This window comes from Brachycentrus maculatus, unplaced genomic scaffold, assembly GCF_059751285.1.
Source record: "Brachycentrus maculatus isolate JH-2025_06_01 unplaced genomic scaffold, ASM5975128v1 h1tg000608l, whole genome shotgun sequence".
NCBI lineage: Eukaryota > Metazoa > Arthropoda > Insecta > Trichoptera > Brachycentridae > Brachycentrus > Brachycentrus maculatus.
This window is the reverse complement of record NW_028281347.1, coordinates 38,002-57,500: the sequence shown is the minus strand read 5'-3', so window position 1 is coordinate 57,500 and position 19,499 is coordinate 38,002. Positions and strand designations below refer to the sequence as shown.

Sequence of the window (19,499 nt, the reverse complement as noted above, 5' to 3'; positions counted from 1 at the left end):
AGAACAGAAATTGGAAAAATATCAAAAAGTTAAATTGTATTGATAAAAAAGTGGTTAAAACAAAGCTTTTTTAATTTTATAACGTTGTATTATAATTTGTAAAATTTTTAAAATATTTGAACGAGTAACGACAAACTATCTTGTCGCCAGCTTACTGCACTAAGGTGTCATCTCATTTGACTTGACATGAAATATCATAATAGCTTTTTGTCATAGATAGATTATATCAGATTTTTCATAAATGTGGATCAATCCGCTATGAGTAAACTGACCATTTATTTTTGTCCTCAAAACGGGACATCTGCAAATTTTTACGTAATAGTATGTAAAAGTTTTTATGTATTAATAAAAAGAAAAGGAACGTTGATAAAGAAAATAAGAGGAATAAATAATATGAATATGAAAAAAATATGTCGTTTTATATTTTTCTGATGAACAAGTTTTTACATATGCTTGTATTTTACAACATTTTGAGTGTGTCCAAATACTATTTAAATAGTATTTGGACACACTCAAAATGTTGTATATAAATTATCTGGTCAAATTATAAGCTTAAATAATAAAAATGAAAATGGTATTTTCTGGCGTTTCTCTTGTATATGATTATAATCCAGGATTCGGACCTCACATACTAATATAAGAGTTTCTGCTTAGTAAAAAGCTTCTTTCATCTCACCAAAAGATGTCTCTAGTAAAGTTCTAGTGATTCAAGAACAAGGTTTTTAAATTGGTTCATATATATAGAACTTCTAAAAATTTGAGTAGTGTGGTTGTCAATAATGGGTAGAATTGGTGAATGTTACACGTGTGGAAAGTGATCACTTAAACTAGCCTATTGATGGTCGTTAGCCCCGTAAATGCCCAGACTTCCATATTCTTCTTCATCTTTGATGAGATGTTAAAAAATAATATGCTTGTATTTTCATTGTTTTATTAAAAGTCGACGAAATTCATGGAATTCTGACCCCCTTTTCCTTTCCTAATTAAAAATCTTTTTTTCTAGTCAATAAATTGCTCAGGATCAAATATATTCCAATTTGTCTTTTAAACGAGATTTCAATTATGTGTAATTTTATTTAGTGCCGACATTTTTTTGGCATTAAACAAAGCAAAAAGGTTATATATAATCCTCTTATTACGAGCATGGTAAAAAGGTTATATACACTACTCTTATTACGAGCATAGTAAAAAGGTATACAATACTCTATACTCTATACTGTATATAAACAATACTCTTATTACGAGGGTAGTGAAAAGGTTTTCTATGATACTCTTATTACTTAATTACCATTGTTATATACAAAACTCTTATTACAAATTCTCATCCCATTTTTTATTGAAGTCTTGCGAAGATTTGTGTAGCAATACCACGAGTAAGAATTTGTTTTAATAGCTCAGCTCTTCACATTGCAGTCTTGTGTACAGTCTGGTAAAATTGGCTATTTCGTTCACAGCAATGCTTATAGCTTTTTCCTTGTGACCATGAATTCGGTATTTGAAATGTAAATTCCCCATCCTTTCCTTCATTTAGCCGACTGCATTCTGTATAATAATTTCAGTAGACCTTCTAAACCATCGGCGAGAAGGTGGAACAACAACTTCATTAGCGTAGCGAATGTTGTTGATCACTTGTCCATGTGTGTTTATTAAATTGGTATTTTATTTGGATTTACTCTTTAAATTGTTTCAAAGGCTGTGTAAATAAGTAATGAAATCATTCACAGCATTAAAATGATCTGAAATCATTCAATATTAGCACTTTTGTCTTTTAAAGCAATCCTACAGCTTTATCATATTTTTAAAGACTTAGTGGCAATTTTAATTTCTTCCTCACTCTCTTGTACCTTAATTCACGCGTAGTCACTAATGCTATTAATAACACAAGTTTCATGCATCTCCTCGAAATTTTCGTTCCATTTCTCTTTTATTTCATTTTTATTCGTCACCATTTTTCCATCTTCACTGCAATCGATTTCATACATCCGTTCTAATTTAGGCTTAGGGAATTTATAAGGCGAATTGTGTTATAAAAAACGCTGCACCAATCATGTCTTGGCAAAAAAAATCCACCGCTTCCACATTCACGCATCTCCTCATACATACCAGCCGATTATTGAGACTGCCAAGTTAACCTTGATTTTCCTATGTTTTTATTTACAACCACATTCACCTAATAAATATATTTTACTGTTTTATTAACACATTCGATTTACATGTCCAAACCATCACAACAGTTAATTATTATCTCAACCTTACATTTTTATTTTATTAAAAAATTTTATCATCGATATTTCCCACATTTGTCTAAGAGATCGTATTTGGACTGCATTCAGTCTACTTGTTATCAAAGTATTTTTTTTTTAATTGCCTTGTTATGCTATGCTGAACTACTTTAAATAATTTTCAATTTAAAAGTAATTATTTCTGGTTCCGAGATATAAAAATATTTCACCTGCAATTCACCGAAAAAAATTACCAACGAAGAAAACATATTGAGTGTCCGATTGCAGAATTTTTGGAAGTAATTTTAACGTTTTATTAACAGCATCGTAAAAAAGCTTTCGAGAATTCGTATAAAAACACTATTAAAATATCTCCCGTTAAAAATGAAAGCCCAATAAATATGCATATGTGATTTTAATTGGTATGTGTACATAAACAAGTATGATAATATTAAATAAACATTCGTAAGTAGTTACCTGCATTAAAAAATATTCTTCCGCAATAATATATATTCGTATTGACAAAAACTGCGTCATCGTCAGATAATATTTCGCGTGTGTGTTTTTTAGCACACGCTGGTAGGATTAAAAATTTATTTTTATAAGCGGATATAACAAAGAAAATAATGCAGTATAATACCTGCGAGACAATGTGTAAGGTAAATATTTATACCATAAAACTTCCATTTTTGACATCTCAACAAACGTGAATAATAATAAAGAAGTCTGGGTATTTTATAGGGTCGTGTAATAGGCTGGTTAAGATATCACTTTACACACGTGTAACATTCGCCATTCTACCAATGATTGACAACCATATTACTCATTTTTTTCATATATACATGATCAATCTCATTACATTCCATGATTGAGTTCACAACAGCCATCTATGATTAGATTGAGAAAGCTTTGATTAAGCAGAGACCCTTTATTTTTGTGTGTAAATCGTAAGCTCTGTAAATACCCATTCTTCTATATTCTCCTTTATCTATTTATTTTGATTCCTCTGGACTCGAACCCTTACACCCCGGCGCGGTAGTCAAATGCACTAACACGGAGGCAGTAATAAGAGAAGAAATCTATCGAAACATTAAAAATTCAGATGTCGAAAAATGTTAAATAACTCCTAAGTGGATTATTTGAACACACTTAATGGATAATGCTGTGAAATAAACTTCCTTCTACATATATTTTTTTGTTTGTTTTTACATCGGTTTAAGTTAATTATTTAAAACGTACGAAGATCCAACGTCATTATAAATCACAAACGGGTCAGTGAAACAACAATGACGTCAATCTGACATAAAAGAGGTGTTTTGATTCGCGGTTTGTTGATCAACTCCTAAAATGCGAGAGTACTAGAATGTCTTTTGACTATGCAAATGACCTCAGACGAAAGCCTACTTATGGTATATACCGTCGCGTAACACTTTATCGAATCCACCGTACCACTTTATCATCAAGAAATTCTTGATTAATCCCCTTTAAGGCCCAGTAATCGTTTAGTCGCAACTTAATTTTCTCTAAATCCAGGCAACATTTTACGTCATTGATTAAAAAAAACTAATAACACCGTTTTGGCATTGAATTTTTTTTTCCAAATAATTATATGGTTTCAAAAAAAAGTGTTATCAAAAAGTAAAGAGTTGAAAAAAAATATAAAAAAATATTTTTATTCTAAAAAAAAAATACAATGAATACATTATTTGAAAAAATCAGGCGTGAACAGACTTGTGACCTCTCCTGTGGTCTCCGGTGGAATGAATTCTGTGTTCGCGAATATGGCCTTAACTTACATTCAGACCTACTCTACACGCCAAAATACCTGTAATATTTTATATGAAACTTCACTCACTCATAAAATTAATATTGTATCCAAAATTTCACGCTTTCTATTGTTTTATACGGCAACAAAATAAAAATGGCAAAATTTCTTGCTTACTTTACTAATAAAAGTTAAACCTCCATAGAGTAGTGGTTAGCATATTTGGTTACCATGCTGGAGGTCCCGGTTTCGATTCCCAGAGGTCAAAATAAATGTACGTATGCATTTCTAAAGCGAATTCAATAATCGATCATTGGATGAGAATCGAGAGTGATATTTTAATGACGTGTCATATTTATTTAGCACATTTCGTTGCATGAGAGAGAAGAAAGATATAACGTAGAGAGAAGGAGAAATAGAGCTATACATTCCGACGCCACGGAAGTAGAGCAAAATGAGTGACGTGCACTCAATGATACCAAGCGATAGAATAAGGTGCATATGCGGGTTGTAGATGTACATGTCAGACGCTATATATTGACAGTTGAGGTACCATGCGTTGTGTAAGCAATATTTATGATGATGTATTAACAAACCCAAAGAATCAGCAATAAAATCCGGAACTACAGTAAATGCAATATTTTCTTGTTATCTCGAAAATATCGAATCACGGACATATATAATATCTCATATTTTAATTATCACTTATTATTTATATCAGTATTACCAATTGAAGCACTAATAAAAAGTAGTGTAAATATTGAATAAACAGTATATTAATTTTTTTTGGCGTATTTCTTTTAAGATGCTCTCTCTCGCTGTCTCTCATATTAAATCTCTCTTATTCTATTTTATTTATTGTTTCGGCATTAACTTTGTGGTAAGACATGTTACAATGATTAAAGAAAACACTTGTTTTTTACCACTTGAGTTTTATTATAGACTACATGTTTCAGAAGTTAAACTTCCATCATTCAGGTCTCATTTCACTCTCATAAATTAAAATTATTACACCTTGTTCCATATAAAGGCCAAATTATTAATTATCTTGAAAATTTAGAAATCCAAAACCTAAATTCTAATAATAATTTATTAAATAGTATATTGTTTCAAAATTCTTCACCTTTGCTTTCCATTTTTCCTTTGTTTTCAAACTCCGCCCCTTGAATAACCCCTTCCCCTTACTTTCCCTTCTCCTTATTTATTGAAAATTTTATTTTTTAGTTACTATACAGACCTGAATGATGGAAGTTCAACTTCTAAAACATGTAGTCTATAATAAAACTCAAGTGGTAAAAAACAAGTGTTTTCTTTAATCATTTTCTGTTATTCTATATTTTTTTAAAAGAAGCTTCACTTCTATCACGTAGACCGTACACTGCAGGCGCAATTTTGATGCAGATATTTTAAAAATTAAGTTTCAATGCGAAAGAGTATGTTTTCATTTTAAATTACCCTACTCGCATTACACTAAAATTCAGACGGATATTTTATTAATGTATCAAATTTTAATTGCTTATTTGCGTTTATGGTAAAGTGTGGGTATTGAAATACATCGTAACAGGTATTAAAAATTGAAATATTCATTCAGGATGATAAGAACACCCGAGTATTTTGAAAGCGTAAAACATTTTATATTTATATTATCCTTATTTAATTCCTGTTATTTGTATAATTCAAAGATTTGGTTGATATACTTTTTTTTTTCTACAAGTACATGTTAAGCCCTTATGATGACATGGTTATTAATGAAACCGGTTGGAGAAAAAATGTGCTAATAAAAAAGTGGTAAAAAAACTTTATTTTATAAAGAGATACATTTTCTTACTTACCAAGTTGTTATAGAAAATTGAAATCAACTTATAATGTTTAATTTTCTCCAGACTATATTATATTATCACACACACACGCTCACACACACACACACACACACACACACACACACACACACACACACACACACACACACACACACACTCACACCCACCCTTTCTTTTTTCTCTTTTAACGTAGAACAGAATTCATGACGTATATGTAGAATTATTAAATTGGCTTTTATCATTGTCAATCCAAGTATTTTTTTATGTACAAGTTGTATAATTCCCAAACAAATAAAATAAATAAATTATAAATCAGAATATGTAATTTATTTGTAGGACTAATATAACTTGTGTCGATTATAATTATTTGGAAAAACCGGGTTGGTGTGTGTGGAGCCATATTTTATACTTAATAAAACCGCCAATCGTTGGATGGATCTGCAATGAAAACGCCGGATGCGGCTAATAGCCAGCTTCCCTTAATAAAACATTGTAAGCTGCCAGTATGCAAATAATCACATTATCTGATGTCGTCCATTGTGATTGAACGCTGAGCATTTTCATACTGTTGCATGAAAATCCGCGTAGTTCCGTAGTCTTCATTACCAGGATCTAGTATTTAGACCTTGAATTGTAACTTGGGGCTATTTAACTCAATAAACAAATCTTCATACATTCGTTTATTACTTCTTGCATAAGTATTTTTATCAGGATCTATCTAGGGATTTTAAAATAAAATCATACACCTAAGTAACTTCACTGCTAACTTAGAATCATTGAAATGTATAAACTCATGCCTCTAGCGAGATAGCGAGTGTTTTTGCCTAGAATTTTCACTCATGAATTACATGAAATTAAAGTAACTTTAAACATAAAGAGTAAATCCACTCACAAGTAGGCATAGGCTATGAAACTTTTAAAGTTGAAGCCTGAGTAGGGACATGATAAACGGTGTTGCATAAGCCGTAGCTAGATTCACTTGGACGTTAGGTAATTCAAAAACAGGGATTTTAAATTGTCGCTTTAACTTGGGGCCTATCTAACTCAATACACATACAAATCTTAATACTTTCGTCTTTTACTTGTATAAATCTTATGTTACCAGAATCTACCCACAGATCTTGAATTCTGGTAGCTTGGCTTTAACATGGCTGATCACCTTTGCTTAATTTGTTAAAGATCAAGATAACACTGCGTTTATATGATGCAGTGCCCTATGAAACATTAGGTATGCATGAGGGTTTGAATGAAAAAATAGATTATTCACCAAGGGCTTGAAATTTTGACACAATATTGCATTCTTATACGTACGTGTTTAAATCAATCTACGAGTATAAATAAAAATGCAAATATCCACTGGCTCAAAATCATAAATCTCATCGTTATTCATCGGTTGTATTAAAATTTTGACACAACTTTGCACATAGAAAGACAAGTTATAGGAAAAAACAATTTGTTTAAAGAGTTTTTCCTGACGTAATAATCGTCGGGTATGTATGAGGAGATGCATGAATGTAGAAGAGGCAAAGAATGTTTGCAAAGACAGAGTGGTGTGGCGTTCGATTCTCTCTGCCTACCCCTGCGGGGAAGCGGCGTGATGGTTAGTTAGTTAGTTTTTCCCGTAATGGCAGCGCCACCTGTTGAATGTAACAACAAAACACGCAAAAGTTGATGTTACTCATAGCAGGCAGCGTGCTTGTTGAATAATAATTTATATTTTTTGGAAAATTAATCATCTTTTTCTCTGTCCATTTGTAAAATAGTAAGTTATACTGATTGATCAAATTCACCGAACGAACGTAGGCACACTGCTAAATGTACGTACTCCCTTCCCCTAGAATACACACCATTCAACATTATTTGTATCACTATTCTATTCTTTTTAACTTAATAAAAAAATCTAAATACCTTCGTGTCTTGCTTCCTGCATAAATATTTTGTTACTAGTATCTATCCACAGCTTTTGTTTAGGGCCTATCTAACTCAATGAACAAATATTCATACTTTCGTGTCTTACCTCCTGCATAAATGTTCTGTACCTCAGATCTAAAATTGTCATTGCTTGAATAGATCGAGAACGCGTAACCTATTTATTTATTTTCGTAAAACAATTTTGCCAATCACGTTTCATAACATGTTTTATAATAAGCGGGCTCATGGTTAGATTATTTCAGCGGACGAAAATATTTTCGTGAGGAGGGTTTGATGTAACATTTATTAAAAGTATTATCTACCTACATTTTATGACGAAAATAACTGTCAATATACTGTAATATAATAAATGTATCAATTTTTGCGTTTTTGCGTGCATGTTAGTTATTAGCTCCAATGGGATTTTGACAGCACCGTTCACTTTCGTTATTTCGAGTACTCGTTCGTTATTTTCAAAGGATTCGTTCAAGATATTTTTTTTATTGATATCGCTCATATCCTATGTAAACTCAAATCATAAAACCGAAATCAAATACTTAAGTTACTCTCTAGTGGATTGACAGTAATGGTAAGTTTTTAGACAAATGGGAAAGATCAGGAATAAAGGGTGAAAAAATGGAGGGTGTAAAATCAATAAGCAACATATTTTAATATCACTCGACTCATTCCTACTCAATCGCGTCAACGTCTGACATATTTTCCAAATGGTGCTCAAGCGAGATTTCCTTTGACATATTATAACATGAATTATGAGCTAGTCCTTAGTTCCATTAGTGGACTCAAATAAAGTAAACAAAATATTGTAAAATGTTTTTATAATATTTGCCATTAAAACTTATAAAGCCTAAGTAGGCAAATACTAAACGCAAAACCAATTTTTACGTTTTGAGAATCTATTAAATTATCGATATGTTTTTTTGTTCCAGGTGAGAGAGTAGAAGAATGACGACGAACACGGGCGAGGAGCGCTCAGGAGGGGGGAAGGAGACGGACGTCCAGACCGTGGCGTGCTACCAAAATGACGGATTCCAGGCCGACGAGTCTGCCACGAGAGATCCCGTGAAACCACCGCCACTCCCTGTCGAAGAGGAACACTATCCTACAGAAAAACTGAAACTATCCAGAAATGAAAAGTGGCGTATCCTTAAAAATATCGCCGCAGTAAGCGCAGCCTTTATGGTGCAATTCACCGCGTTCCAGGGCACTGCCAACTTGCAATCCTCCATCAACGCAACGGACGGGCTAGGCACAGTGTCGCTGAGCTCCATCTACGCCGCGCTCGTGGTATCGTGCATCTTCGTGCCTACATTTCTCATCAAATGGCTCAGCGTGAAGTGGACGCTCTGCTTGTCCATGCTGTGTTATGCTCCTTACATCGCCGCGCAGTTCTATCCGCGCTTCTACACGCTCGTTCCGGCCGGAGTGATTCTGGGCATCGGAGCGGCGCCCATGTGGGCTTCCAAGGCCACGTACCTCACGCAGGTGGGCAGCGTGTACGCCAAGCTCACGGACCAGCCTGTCGACGCCATCATCGTGAGGTTCTTCGGCTTCTTCTTCCTTGCCTGGCAGACGGCCGAGCTCTGGGGAAACCTCATCTCCAGTCTAGGTAAGTGTTCTTCTAATATGGCTCTACAAAAACACTGTACTAATACTACAAAAAAAATCTCGTTAAAACAGGTTTTGTTTATAAAAATCGAAGCCTATGAAGCAGAGATCAATGGTAATATGGCAGTATACTTTATCATTAATTTTTCTTATTAAAAATAGATAAGGGTAAAATGCAGGGGATGCCGCCTCCGTGGTGTAATGCTTAGCGTGTTTAGCTACTGTACTGGAGGTCTTGAGTTAGATTCCCAGGGGGGGGGGGGTAAAAATATATATTTGCGGTTTTACACTATAATATTTATAAAGTATTATCCTGGACCCTGGACTGGTCCCTGAAGCGCAAGAGTGATCACCTTGCCTTTGCATAAGTAACGATCAATATAACACTGTGTCAAACAATGCCCTATGCACCATTGGGTGCGGATAAGGGTTACAAGAAGAAAATAGAGGTGTGCGGATCAGAATTTTTTTTCATGCTCATTTTAAGGTCAAGTTCTCGTGAATTCGGGTATTTATTGTAGTTAGCTGTTCAACATTTCTGAAATTCGTTCATTGCAAGTGATCGTACTTATGAAACTTATTCATATAGTATGTAGTTTGACGTCTGCACGCCATCGCCCTTGAGATGTACAATACGTTTCTAGGCAGACTTTCCGAGGTATTCATCTGCGATTCAACAGCTTCGGCGATCTTATCTCAATATGGTTAATTTCTATTCAGTGTGTTCACTTTGTTTGATGTCGCGAGGTTACCTGTATCCGCTTGCCGCAAAAAAAAACAGTTACCACGGTTTTGAGAAATCGCTAAAAGAGCAGACAAAAGAATTGTTTCCCCGAAACAAAAAAGCTACAAACGAAAATGACACGCTAACTAACCATCGATTTATGAACAGGGTCTTATTATTTTTGTCTGTGGAATAGCGTCATGAAAGTACATACATATATTCATGAGGTTAATGTGATTTTAAAAGGACATTGTAACATCGCTCATATGCAGTGAATTTTGACTAAATAATGGTAATTTATACGTTCGTGTACTCGATTATTAGGATGGGCTATCTTATCGTATGTTTGTTGATATTCAATTGATATGCAGAAAGAACGTTCAGGCGAGAGGACTGCTGAGCGTAGAGTCGAGTTTCTCAATTCGTATGCAGACTAGCCCAGTTTTTATCACGTCATCTGGAATTTCAAATAGAACTGAAATAAGATTAATATTTACTGAGTTATATTTATAAATCATTTGAGATTATTACAGCTCAAATTAACTGGTACATATTTTGAATTTGAAACAATAATAAGTTATATCAACGGTATAGTTTAGTTACTGACAAGTCAGTATTTATAAATCATTTGAGATTATTACAGCTCAAATTAACTGGTACATATTTTGAATTTGAAACAATAATAAGTTATATCAACGGTATAGTTTAGTTACTGACTTGTCAGTATAGCGCTTATAAGCGCATTTTTTCTCAATTCGCATGCAGACTAGCCCAATTTTTATAACGTTACTGGAATTCCAAATTGAACTGAAATAAAAGTTATATATACTAACTGAAATATATTTTTAAGCATTTGAGATTATTGGAACATATTTTGAACAACAAAAAGTAATATAACGTTATGGAATTAATTACTGTGTTGTGAAGATAGCACTAAAAAGAGCAATTTTCAATGGTTTTATTTTATTCAATTTTATTTGTGCTTTAAAAAAATATATATTACTAGGTAGATCAAGCCTATTCTAATTTTTCCCCACCTTTTCTGAATACACGTTTCACATGAATCGTTAAATTAAAGATGCCAGACTACATTACACATACGTAAAATACTTAAATTTCAATGTTGACATCTCAACATAGGTGAAGAAAAATATGGAAGTCTGGGTGTTTGCGGGGGTTATGAACAGTCATAGGCTCGTTAAGTGATCACTTTTGATTCTACCCATGATTGCTCACTAAACCATTCAAATTTAAGGATTTCTTTTATTTTTATTTTATTTTATTTCTGAAGTTTGCTTATATTACAACTAATATAAACTATTATTTACACTTACTTTATATATATATATATATATATATATATATATATATATATATATATATATATATATATATATATATATATATATATATATATATATATATATATATATATATATATATATATATATATATATACATATATATATATATACATATATATATATATATATATATGTATATATATATATATATATATATATATATATATATATATATATATATATATATATATATATATATATATATATTTATATATATATATATATATATATATATATATATATATATATATATATATATATATATATATATATATATATATATGTATATATATATATATATATATATATAAATATATATATATATATATATATATATATATATATATATATATATATATATATATATATATATATATATATATATGAATATATACAATATATTTATATATTTACATCTCTTTACAGTTAACAAATTTGATGAAAACCTTTTTAATTGAATGCAAGATCCGGTAAATACTCAGACTTCCATATTTTCCTTCATCTATGTTGAGATGTCAAATTGTAAAAAAACTTCATTGATTGATTTGGCAGTCACTTTGTGGTAAAATCTATCCATGCTTAAAATCTATACGTGTTTCGATTTATTTTAAATCATTTTCATATGTTTACGGTGTCTGAAAATGATGGGGAGTATATCGAAACACTTGTCGAAATAGATTTTCTGAAATAGTGGTATTTACTTAGTAAATACCACTATTTCAGAAATATCACTATTGATATCAGAAATATCACTAAATACCACTATTAAGAAGAAGAAGAAGAAGAAGACTAAGTAAATCTTTGATTAAAAATGCAACAATAACTCTTAGGTGGAGATAACACGGATCTGTGAACAAGTATTAAGAAACACTCAAAATTTGTGAACTTAAATTTCTAAGCAGGGACGCGATCTTTCGACATCACAATGCGTTTTCTTGCAGCCACCCTGACAGAAGAATGTTGAGAAAATTCTCCAGAAACCTCTTAAAAACTTCTTGAGTTCAAATTAATATTCCTGCAATTTCTAATGGTTCGACCGATAAACGGTTTTGCTCGATTGGCTATAAATATGACCCTTCTTTTTTATACCGATGTCAAAAAAAATCCGATTCATTGTATAAAATTCACCAAGAATCAGCAGACCATATTGAAAAAAATATATACACCTGCTAATTTCGTATCGTGTTTCGGTCAATAAAAAAATACCGGTGATCCAACATTTGAATTACTGACGCATATTATGCATAGTATGAACAAGCTTGAGTGCTTCCCTCAATAATTTGTGAAAATCAAACAATTATGTTTGAAACATGCTCGTTTTTAGTGAAGATTTCGCATGGTTGATAACATAACGTATAAAAAATAAAAAAAAATAAAAAAATAAAATAAAAAAAATTAACATAACGTATAGTGTATAGACATTGTAATCTGGACTTGATATGTCGAATGTTTGAAAACAATTAAATATTTTTTTAATGAGCACTCACAACACACCTGTTAAAAAACCGGGTAAAAATAAATATTAATAAAAAATAATAATAAATAAAACCCTTATCCGCACCCCAATGGTGCATAGGGCATTGCTTCATATAAACGCAGTGTTATCTTGATCGTTTACATATGAAGGAAAGGTGATCAGTCCTCCACTTCAGGTACCAGTCCAGGGTATTATTAAATAAATATTAGAGTGAGAAAATCACTTATATTTATTTGAACCCCCCTGGGAATCGAACCCGGGACCCGAGCCGAGCCGAGCGTGCTGACCATTACACTACGGAAGCGGTATATATTAAAAATAAATATTATTATTTTAAATATACACCATCTTAAAAGAAGACGGAAAAAAGGTTAGAACCCTTTTCCGCACCCAAAGATCCATAGAGAACTGAATCATTTTGACGCGGAGTTATCTTAATCTCTACTTATATGAATGCAAAATAATCAATCGTCTGCTACAGTATCAGTCCATAATACTGTAAAATAAATAATGTATTGAAAAAAACATCTATTTACATTTATTTTGACCTCTGAAAATCGGGAGTTAAAATAACTGCCAGATAGACATTGCTTTCCCGTGGTATAGGAAATATGACCATTTTAAAGTCAGGCGGGAATTTGAAATTTAAAATGGAAATTTGGTATATTAATTTCGAGTATAAGATGCACTTTTTAAAGCATTTTTAAGAGGCATTTTTTCAAAGAAAAAAGTGCTTCTTTATTGTCTGTACAACATGGTAAATATAATCTGAAAAATTTTTTTTTTTGGATTTTATAACTGGAAATTGTTGTCAAAGTGAAGTTTTTATACATGTAAAAACTTTTATGCCTATGAATATTTATAATCAACATTTTAAATTGAAATGAAAATGATATTTTTGGCGTTTCTCATGTATGTGATTATGATCCTGGATTCGGACCTCACATACTAATAAAAGAGTTTCTGCTCAGTAAAAAGCTTCTTTTCATCTCACCAATAGATGTCTCTAGTGAAGTTTTAGTGATTCAAGAACAATGTTTTCAAACTGGTTCATATATATAGAACTTCCAAAAATTTTAAGTGTGGTAGTCCATAATGGATAGAATTAGTGAACGTTACACATGTGTAAAGTGATCACCTCAACCAGCCTTTGACAGTAGTCAGCCTCGTAAATACCCAGACTTCCATATCCTTCTTCATCTTTGATGAGCTGTCAAAAATAATACGAAAAATATTTATAATCATGCAATATTAAAACATGTTATTAAAAATTTAAACATATTATTAAATAATATTATATACGTAGGAGATGTCAAAGATTGATCATGGACCAAGTCAAAATATGATTGGGAGTTAGAACTGAAAAAAAAGTAACTATTCATTGAGACAAGGTTTGGCATTAGGAAATATTTCATCACCGTGTTGTGGAACGCGGCTGTGTACGCTCCCATAAATTTACATAAGAGTCGCAAAAAAAATTGCAAACAACTTATGCCAATACAAATAGTTTCTAATTAATGAAAAGTATGGTTGACAACTTGACAGTTCGTTGAACCGGTTTCAAGTCACAACTCATGTAGAAAAATTTCCATATTCGTAAACTCTGTTTAAAAAAATAAACAGTTACGAAAATTTTAAAAAAAAAAAGTAAATTAAATGAAGGGATAACAGATTTTAGAAGAGGCAGATGAAAGTGTATGAATTGAATGAAATTATTTTATATAAATAAAATAGTGATGTGTGCACACAAAAATTCAATTTTAGTGGTCAGGCTAGGAGAATTGGTAGGTATGTATAGAGAGTGGCTACCGCGTTTGGTACGATACTAGAGATCTTTGGTTCAAAATGGTGGTTGAAAATAATAACATATAAATATGTTTCACTGAAATATTGATTTGTTATCACCCTGGAATATTACCTGAAGTGTAAAACTGGTCACCTTGGTATCATATAATTAACGATCAACTTAGCATTGCATCAATTGCATCAAAAAACAAATTTAAAAAAATATATTACAAAACATTATTTAAATAAATTTTCATACGGAACGGGCATACGGAACTTAAAATAACGTACAAAACCTGAAAATTATTTTTGCGTAAACTTCAACGTTTTGAAACGACAGAAAGTTATTAAAATATAAATAATTACAAACCATAGTTAAAAATATTATAACGAACTAAGCCTCTGCCCTTTTTTCCATGATATCACTGAAAATGGGAAACAGTGACTAGCCCCTTTTCATAATTCAACGTCCCAAGCTCAAGAGTGAGACTTTTCCTCTCCAAGCACAAGAGCTCAGTCTCTTTTTTGGAGAGAACTGCGTCCTTAATATTAAGATTCTAAGAAATTTTTAGGAAATGTTTACTTAAAATTATAAAAACATTATAACCGTATTAATAAAAAAAAAATAAAAAAAAAATATATATATATACATATATATATACATATATATATATATATATATATATATATATATATATATATATATATATATATATATATATATATATATATATATATATATATATATATATATATATTTATGTGTATAAATAATAAAATTTCTGGTTTGAAAGAGTTAAAGATGTAATTCCTACATATGCGCTAAGATTGTGAGTGTTGTGGGTCATTGGAAAAAAAATCCACCAGCCGTAAATGCATTCTCATAAACACATTCAAGGATCATGATGATCAGATAAAAGTATAATAATAAAGAAATAGAGGTTTTTATAATTGACAATCATTAAACAATGTACATATACATAAGTAAAACTATTATGATAGTGTGTTCAGCTAAAACAATGCTTCGATATAAACTCACGATGTCGTACTGATTGCGAATTGAATATTATTAGTGTTTTGCGAGCGTCTTTTTAAGGCCCAGCATTCGTTAAGTCATGTTTTTTCACGCCCTGTTTTTTTAACGAACGTATATTAGAATTTGTTTGTTTTTAGGATACATAAATTATTTTTTTTAAAAACATCTTTCAATAATTCTTTTCTTTTCAATACCATATAATTATTTCGAAGAAAAACTTATTTTTTCAATGCAAATACGATGTTCTAAGAAAAAATCATTTATTTCAAATGTTGCGTGGATATAGAGAAAAATAAGTTATGACTTCACGAATGCTGGGCCTAAATATTACGGGGTATATGATAAATTACTGACAACGATCAAATCCCATATTTCTAAATTTTAAAGTAATTAATTTTTGTAATTGTGATTTCTATAAGATAGATTTCTTTTTCGCTATTCCCGTGATATTTAGATTAATCAAAGGAAAAAACCTTTAAAAAAAAAGTTAAAATCTATCGTGACATGTATCGTGACGTGATGCATTTTGCATCATCTTTATTACATTACCAGCTAAGGCTAATATAATAATTATAATAAATTTTTGTTTATAATTGTGAGCCTGGGACGTTGAATGGTGAAGAGGGGCTAGTCGCTGTTTCCCATTTCCAGTTATAACATGGGAAAAAGGGAAAAGGCAATTTTTTTTTTATTTTTGGTTCGTAATTATTTATATTTTTATTAATTTCTGTCGATTCAAAACGTTGAAGCTTACTCTAAAATAATTTTTAGGATTTCTACGTTATTTTAGTTCCGTATGCCCGAAAGTTTATTTATCTAAAGTTGTGTATTATTTTTTTAAATATTTGTTTAAAAAATGCACAGGCAAGCCACATCAGGCTGTTTGGGTAGACCACGCAATGAATTGTATGGAATTAAAATGTAATAATTATATTTTTTCATATATATTTATAATGAAATGAAATCTTCTAACCCCTATCCCCACGCAATGGTGCATAGGGCACTGCATCGATTTGATGCAGTTGTTTTCTTGACCGTTACTTACATGAAGGCAAGGTGATTACTCCTGCACTTCAGGGACCAGTTCAGGGTATTACAGTGTAAATTTACTAGATGATATTAATTTGCACACCTACCTGGGAATCGAACCTGGAACCAGGAGGCGGACTGGACTGTGAAAGGAATTACCCTTTATTATCCCATTGTTATGTTGCAAACTACTTGTTAAAACTAAATAGACAATAGATCCGTTAATCCTTACTGGATTATTTCTCCAAACGATTTCATTAGTCCACGTGATATTTGATGAGCGTTTGTATCTAATTTAGGGGCGCTGATAACAAATCAAGAGCAATTTTTTGGCTTATTCTAACTCTGAAATTCGGTCATGACACCAATGCGACAACAATTTGTATAGAGAGCGATTAGTTTTAAAATCGATCTATGTAACTGTATATAATAATTGGATAAAGCGTACAGTTCATCTTGAAGAGTAATTTCCATGGACCTGACAGTAAAAATTCATAACCAGCAAAAATTTACCATACAAACATATGATCCTGAGTTAAGAAGAATATGGAAGTCTGGGCATTTACGGGGCTGACGACCGTCATAGGCTGGTTTAAGTGATCACTTTACACACGTGTTCATCTTTGATGAGATGCAAAAAAATAATATGAAAATAACTCCTGTAATTGGAGATAATCCAGATTTTGTGAACAAGTATTTGGACACACTCAAAATGTTGGATATTGAGAGAAGTGTGAATGCAGGGAATAGAATAAATAATGCTTTGAACAGAGTGACTGCAAATAAAAATATGTCTATGGAAGCCAAGCTAGCGGTTCACAACGGCTTGCTGGTACCGACACTAATGGATCATGGAACTGGCAAAGGAAGTGGCAATGCGCTCCCTCAGATGAATGTGTGGAAAATCATTGTATGACAGAATTAAAAACGAAAATAAAAGAATGGAATGTAAGGCTGAACATGAATAATTGAAAAGATTAAGAAGAGTGCTTTTAGGTGGTATGGACATGTGAAGCAAATGGACGGCGAGAGAATGACTAAGAAAATACATGTGGCGAATATGAGCGGGAAAAAGACTTGAAAAGAAAGAAAGCACGATCAGATCAATCAGAACCTAAAATATGGTGGTGTCAAAATTCTGCGTAATCGGAAGGCATGTATTACTAGATGTATGGATATGAAGGAGGCGAGGAGTGTATGTCACGACAGAAGAGTATGGCGTTTCATTCATTCTGACTACCCCTGCAGGGAAACGGCGTAATAGTAGTAGTAGAAGTAGCAGTACAAGAATATGTATGGGAATACACATGTAAATACAATATATAAAACATATTTCAGATGTTAAAAAACGAATAAAAATTTGAGAATAGTAAAACCGTGTTATCCTTTATTCGAGTTCATGAAATATATTTTTGCAGTATACAAAATATCAGATTTAGTAAAAGCAGTTTTCAATTGAAAATCATAAGTATGTACTGGTTTGAGATCATAATTGAGTATAATACAATATCACGTCAATTTTACTAGTATATTCATGAAATGAAAATGCTATCATTACAGGGATAATACGAGTAGATATGGTTAAAGCCATGTATATTTTTTACAAATCGAATACATATTTTTGTATGTACATTATGATAAATATTATTTGTCTTCTTCTTCTGTTTGGTGTAGGCCTTGTGGCTTGTTTTTAAGAGGGATTAGCAACCTGCGATGTTGATTCCCAGCTGTCGATCCATCCCTTTGGTTGTCTGCCCGGGAGTCGTTTATCTCGGGAGAGTCTGGATGGTTCCATTCTCCCCACATGCGCTTACCATTGTCTTCATCGTTGACGTTAGGTGGGCAAGGCCCCACCTAACAACACCTTCGATCTCACACATCTCCCTTATCCTGTTGTTCCTTATTCTGTCTCGTAGACTCTTGCCAGATATGCCTCTTAGAATCTTCATTTCTGACTTTAAGAAGCACACAAGTTTTTGTTACTACGGTGTCCGCTCTGCTTTCGATCCCATATGTCATGATGGGTCGCACACAAGTTTTGTGTATTTTGACAAATATTAATAAATGAACAAATAAAATAAATATTAATAAATACACTATAAAATACTTATGATTTACAATAAATGTGTAAAATGTACGGAAAGAAGTGGGTATCTTACAGTTAAAAATGGTTTAAAGGAAAATGAAACGTTTTTTTTTAAACCTCATATTTTATGTAAAATTGTGATCATAATTGTCGTAATAAATACACTATAAAATACTTATGATTTACAATAAATGTGTAAAATGTACGGAAGGAAGTGAGTATGTTACAGTTAAAAATGGTTTAAAGGAAAATTACACGTTTTTTTTTAAACATCATATTTTATGTAAAATTGTGATCATAATTGTCGTAATAAATACACTATAAAATACTTATGATTTACAATAAATGTGTAAAATGTACGGAAGGAAGTGGGTATCTTACAGTTAAAATGGTTCAAAGGAAAATTAAACGTTTTTTTTTTTAACATTATATTTTATGTGAAATTGTGATCATAATTGTCGTCATAAGAGCTAAATCATTTACTATGCCACTATTAGTAAAACGTTAAAACTCAAAACATAAGAATGGACATTAATATTGATCACTAAATTCTATTCAGTCAATGCAACCGCGACCAAATAAATTACATCCAGTTTCGAAGACAATACATACCGCTAAAACTACATAGCAGATGCCTGCACATCTTCCAACAAA

General features: G+C 31.6%; 1 protein-coding gene across 2 annotated transcripts in view; it reads left to right on the top strand.

Annotated features, from left to right (window-relative positions):
• Positions 1–19,499, top strand: part of LOC148301100 (UNC93-like protein) — a 102,472-nt gene that overhangs the window by 50,501 nt on the left and 32,472 nt on the right. For both annotated transcript variants that reach the window (XM_088273811.1, XM_088273812.1), the window contains one exon: positions 8,666–9,345. In XM_088273811.1, the coding sequence (XP_088129937.1) occupies positions 8,682–9,345 (664 nt within the window). In that variant the 5' untranslated portion in view covers positions 8,666–8,681. The remainder of the gene's footprint in view (positions 1–8,665; positions 9,346–19,499) is intronic.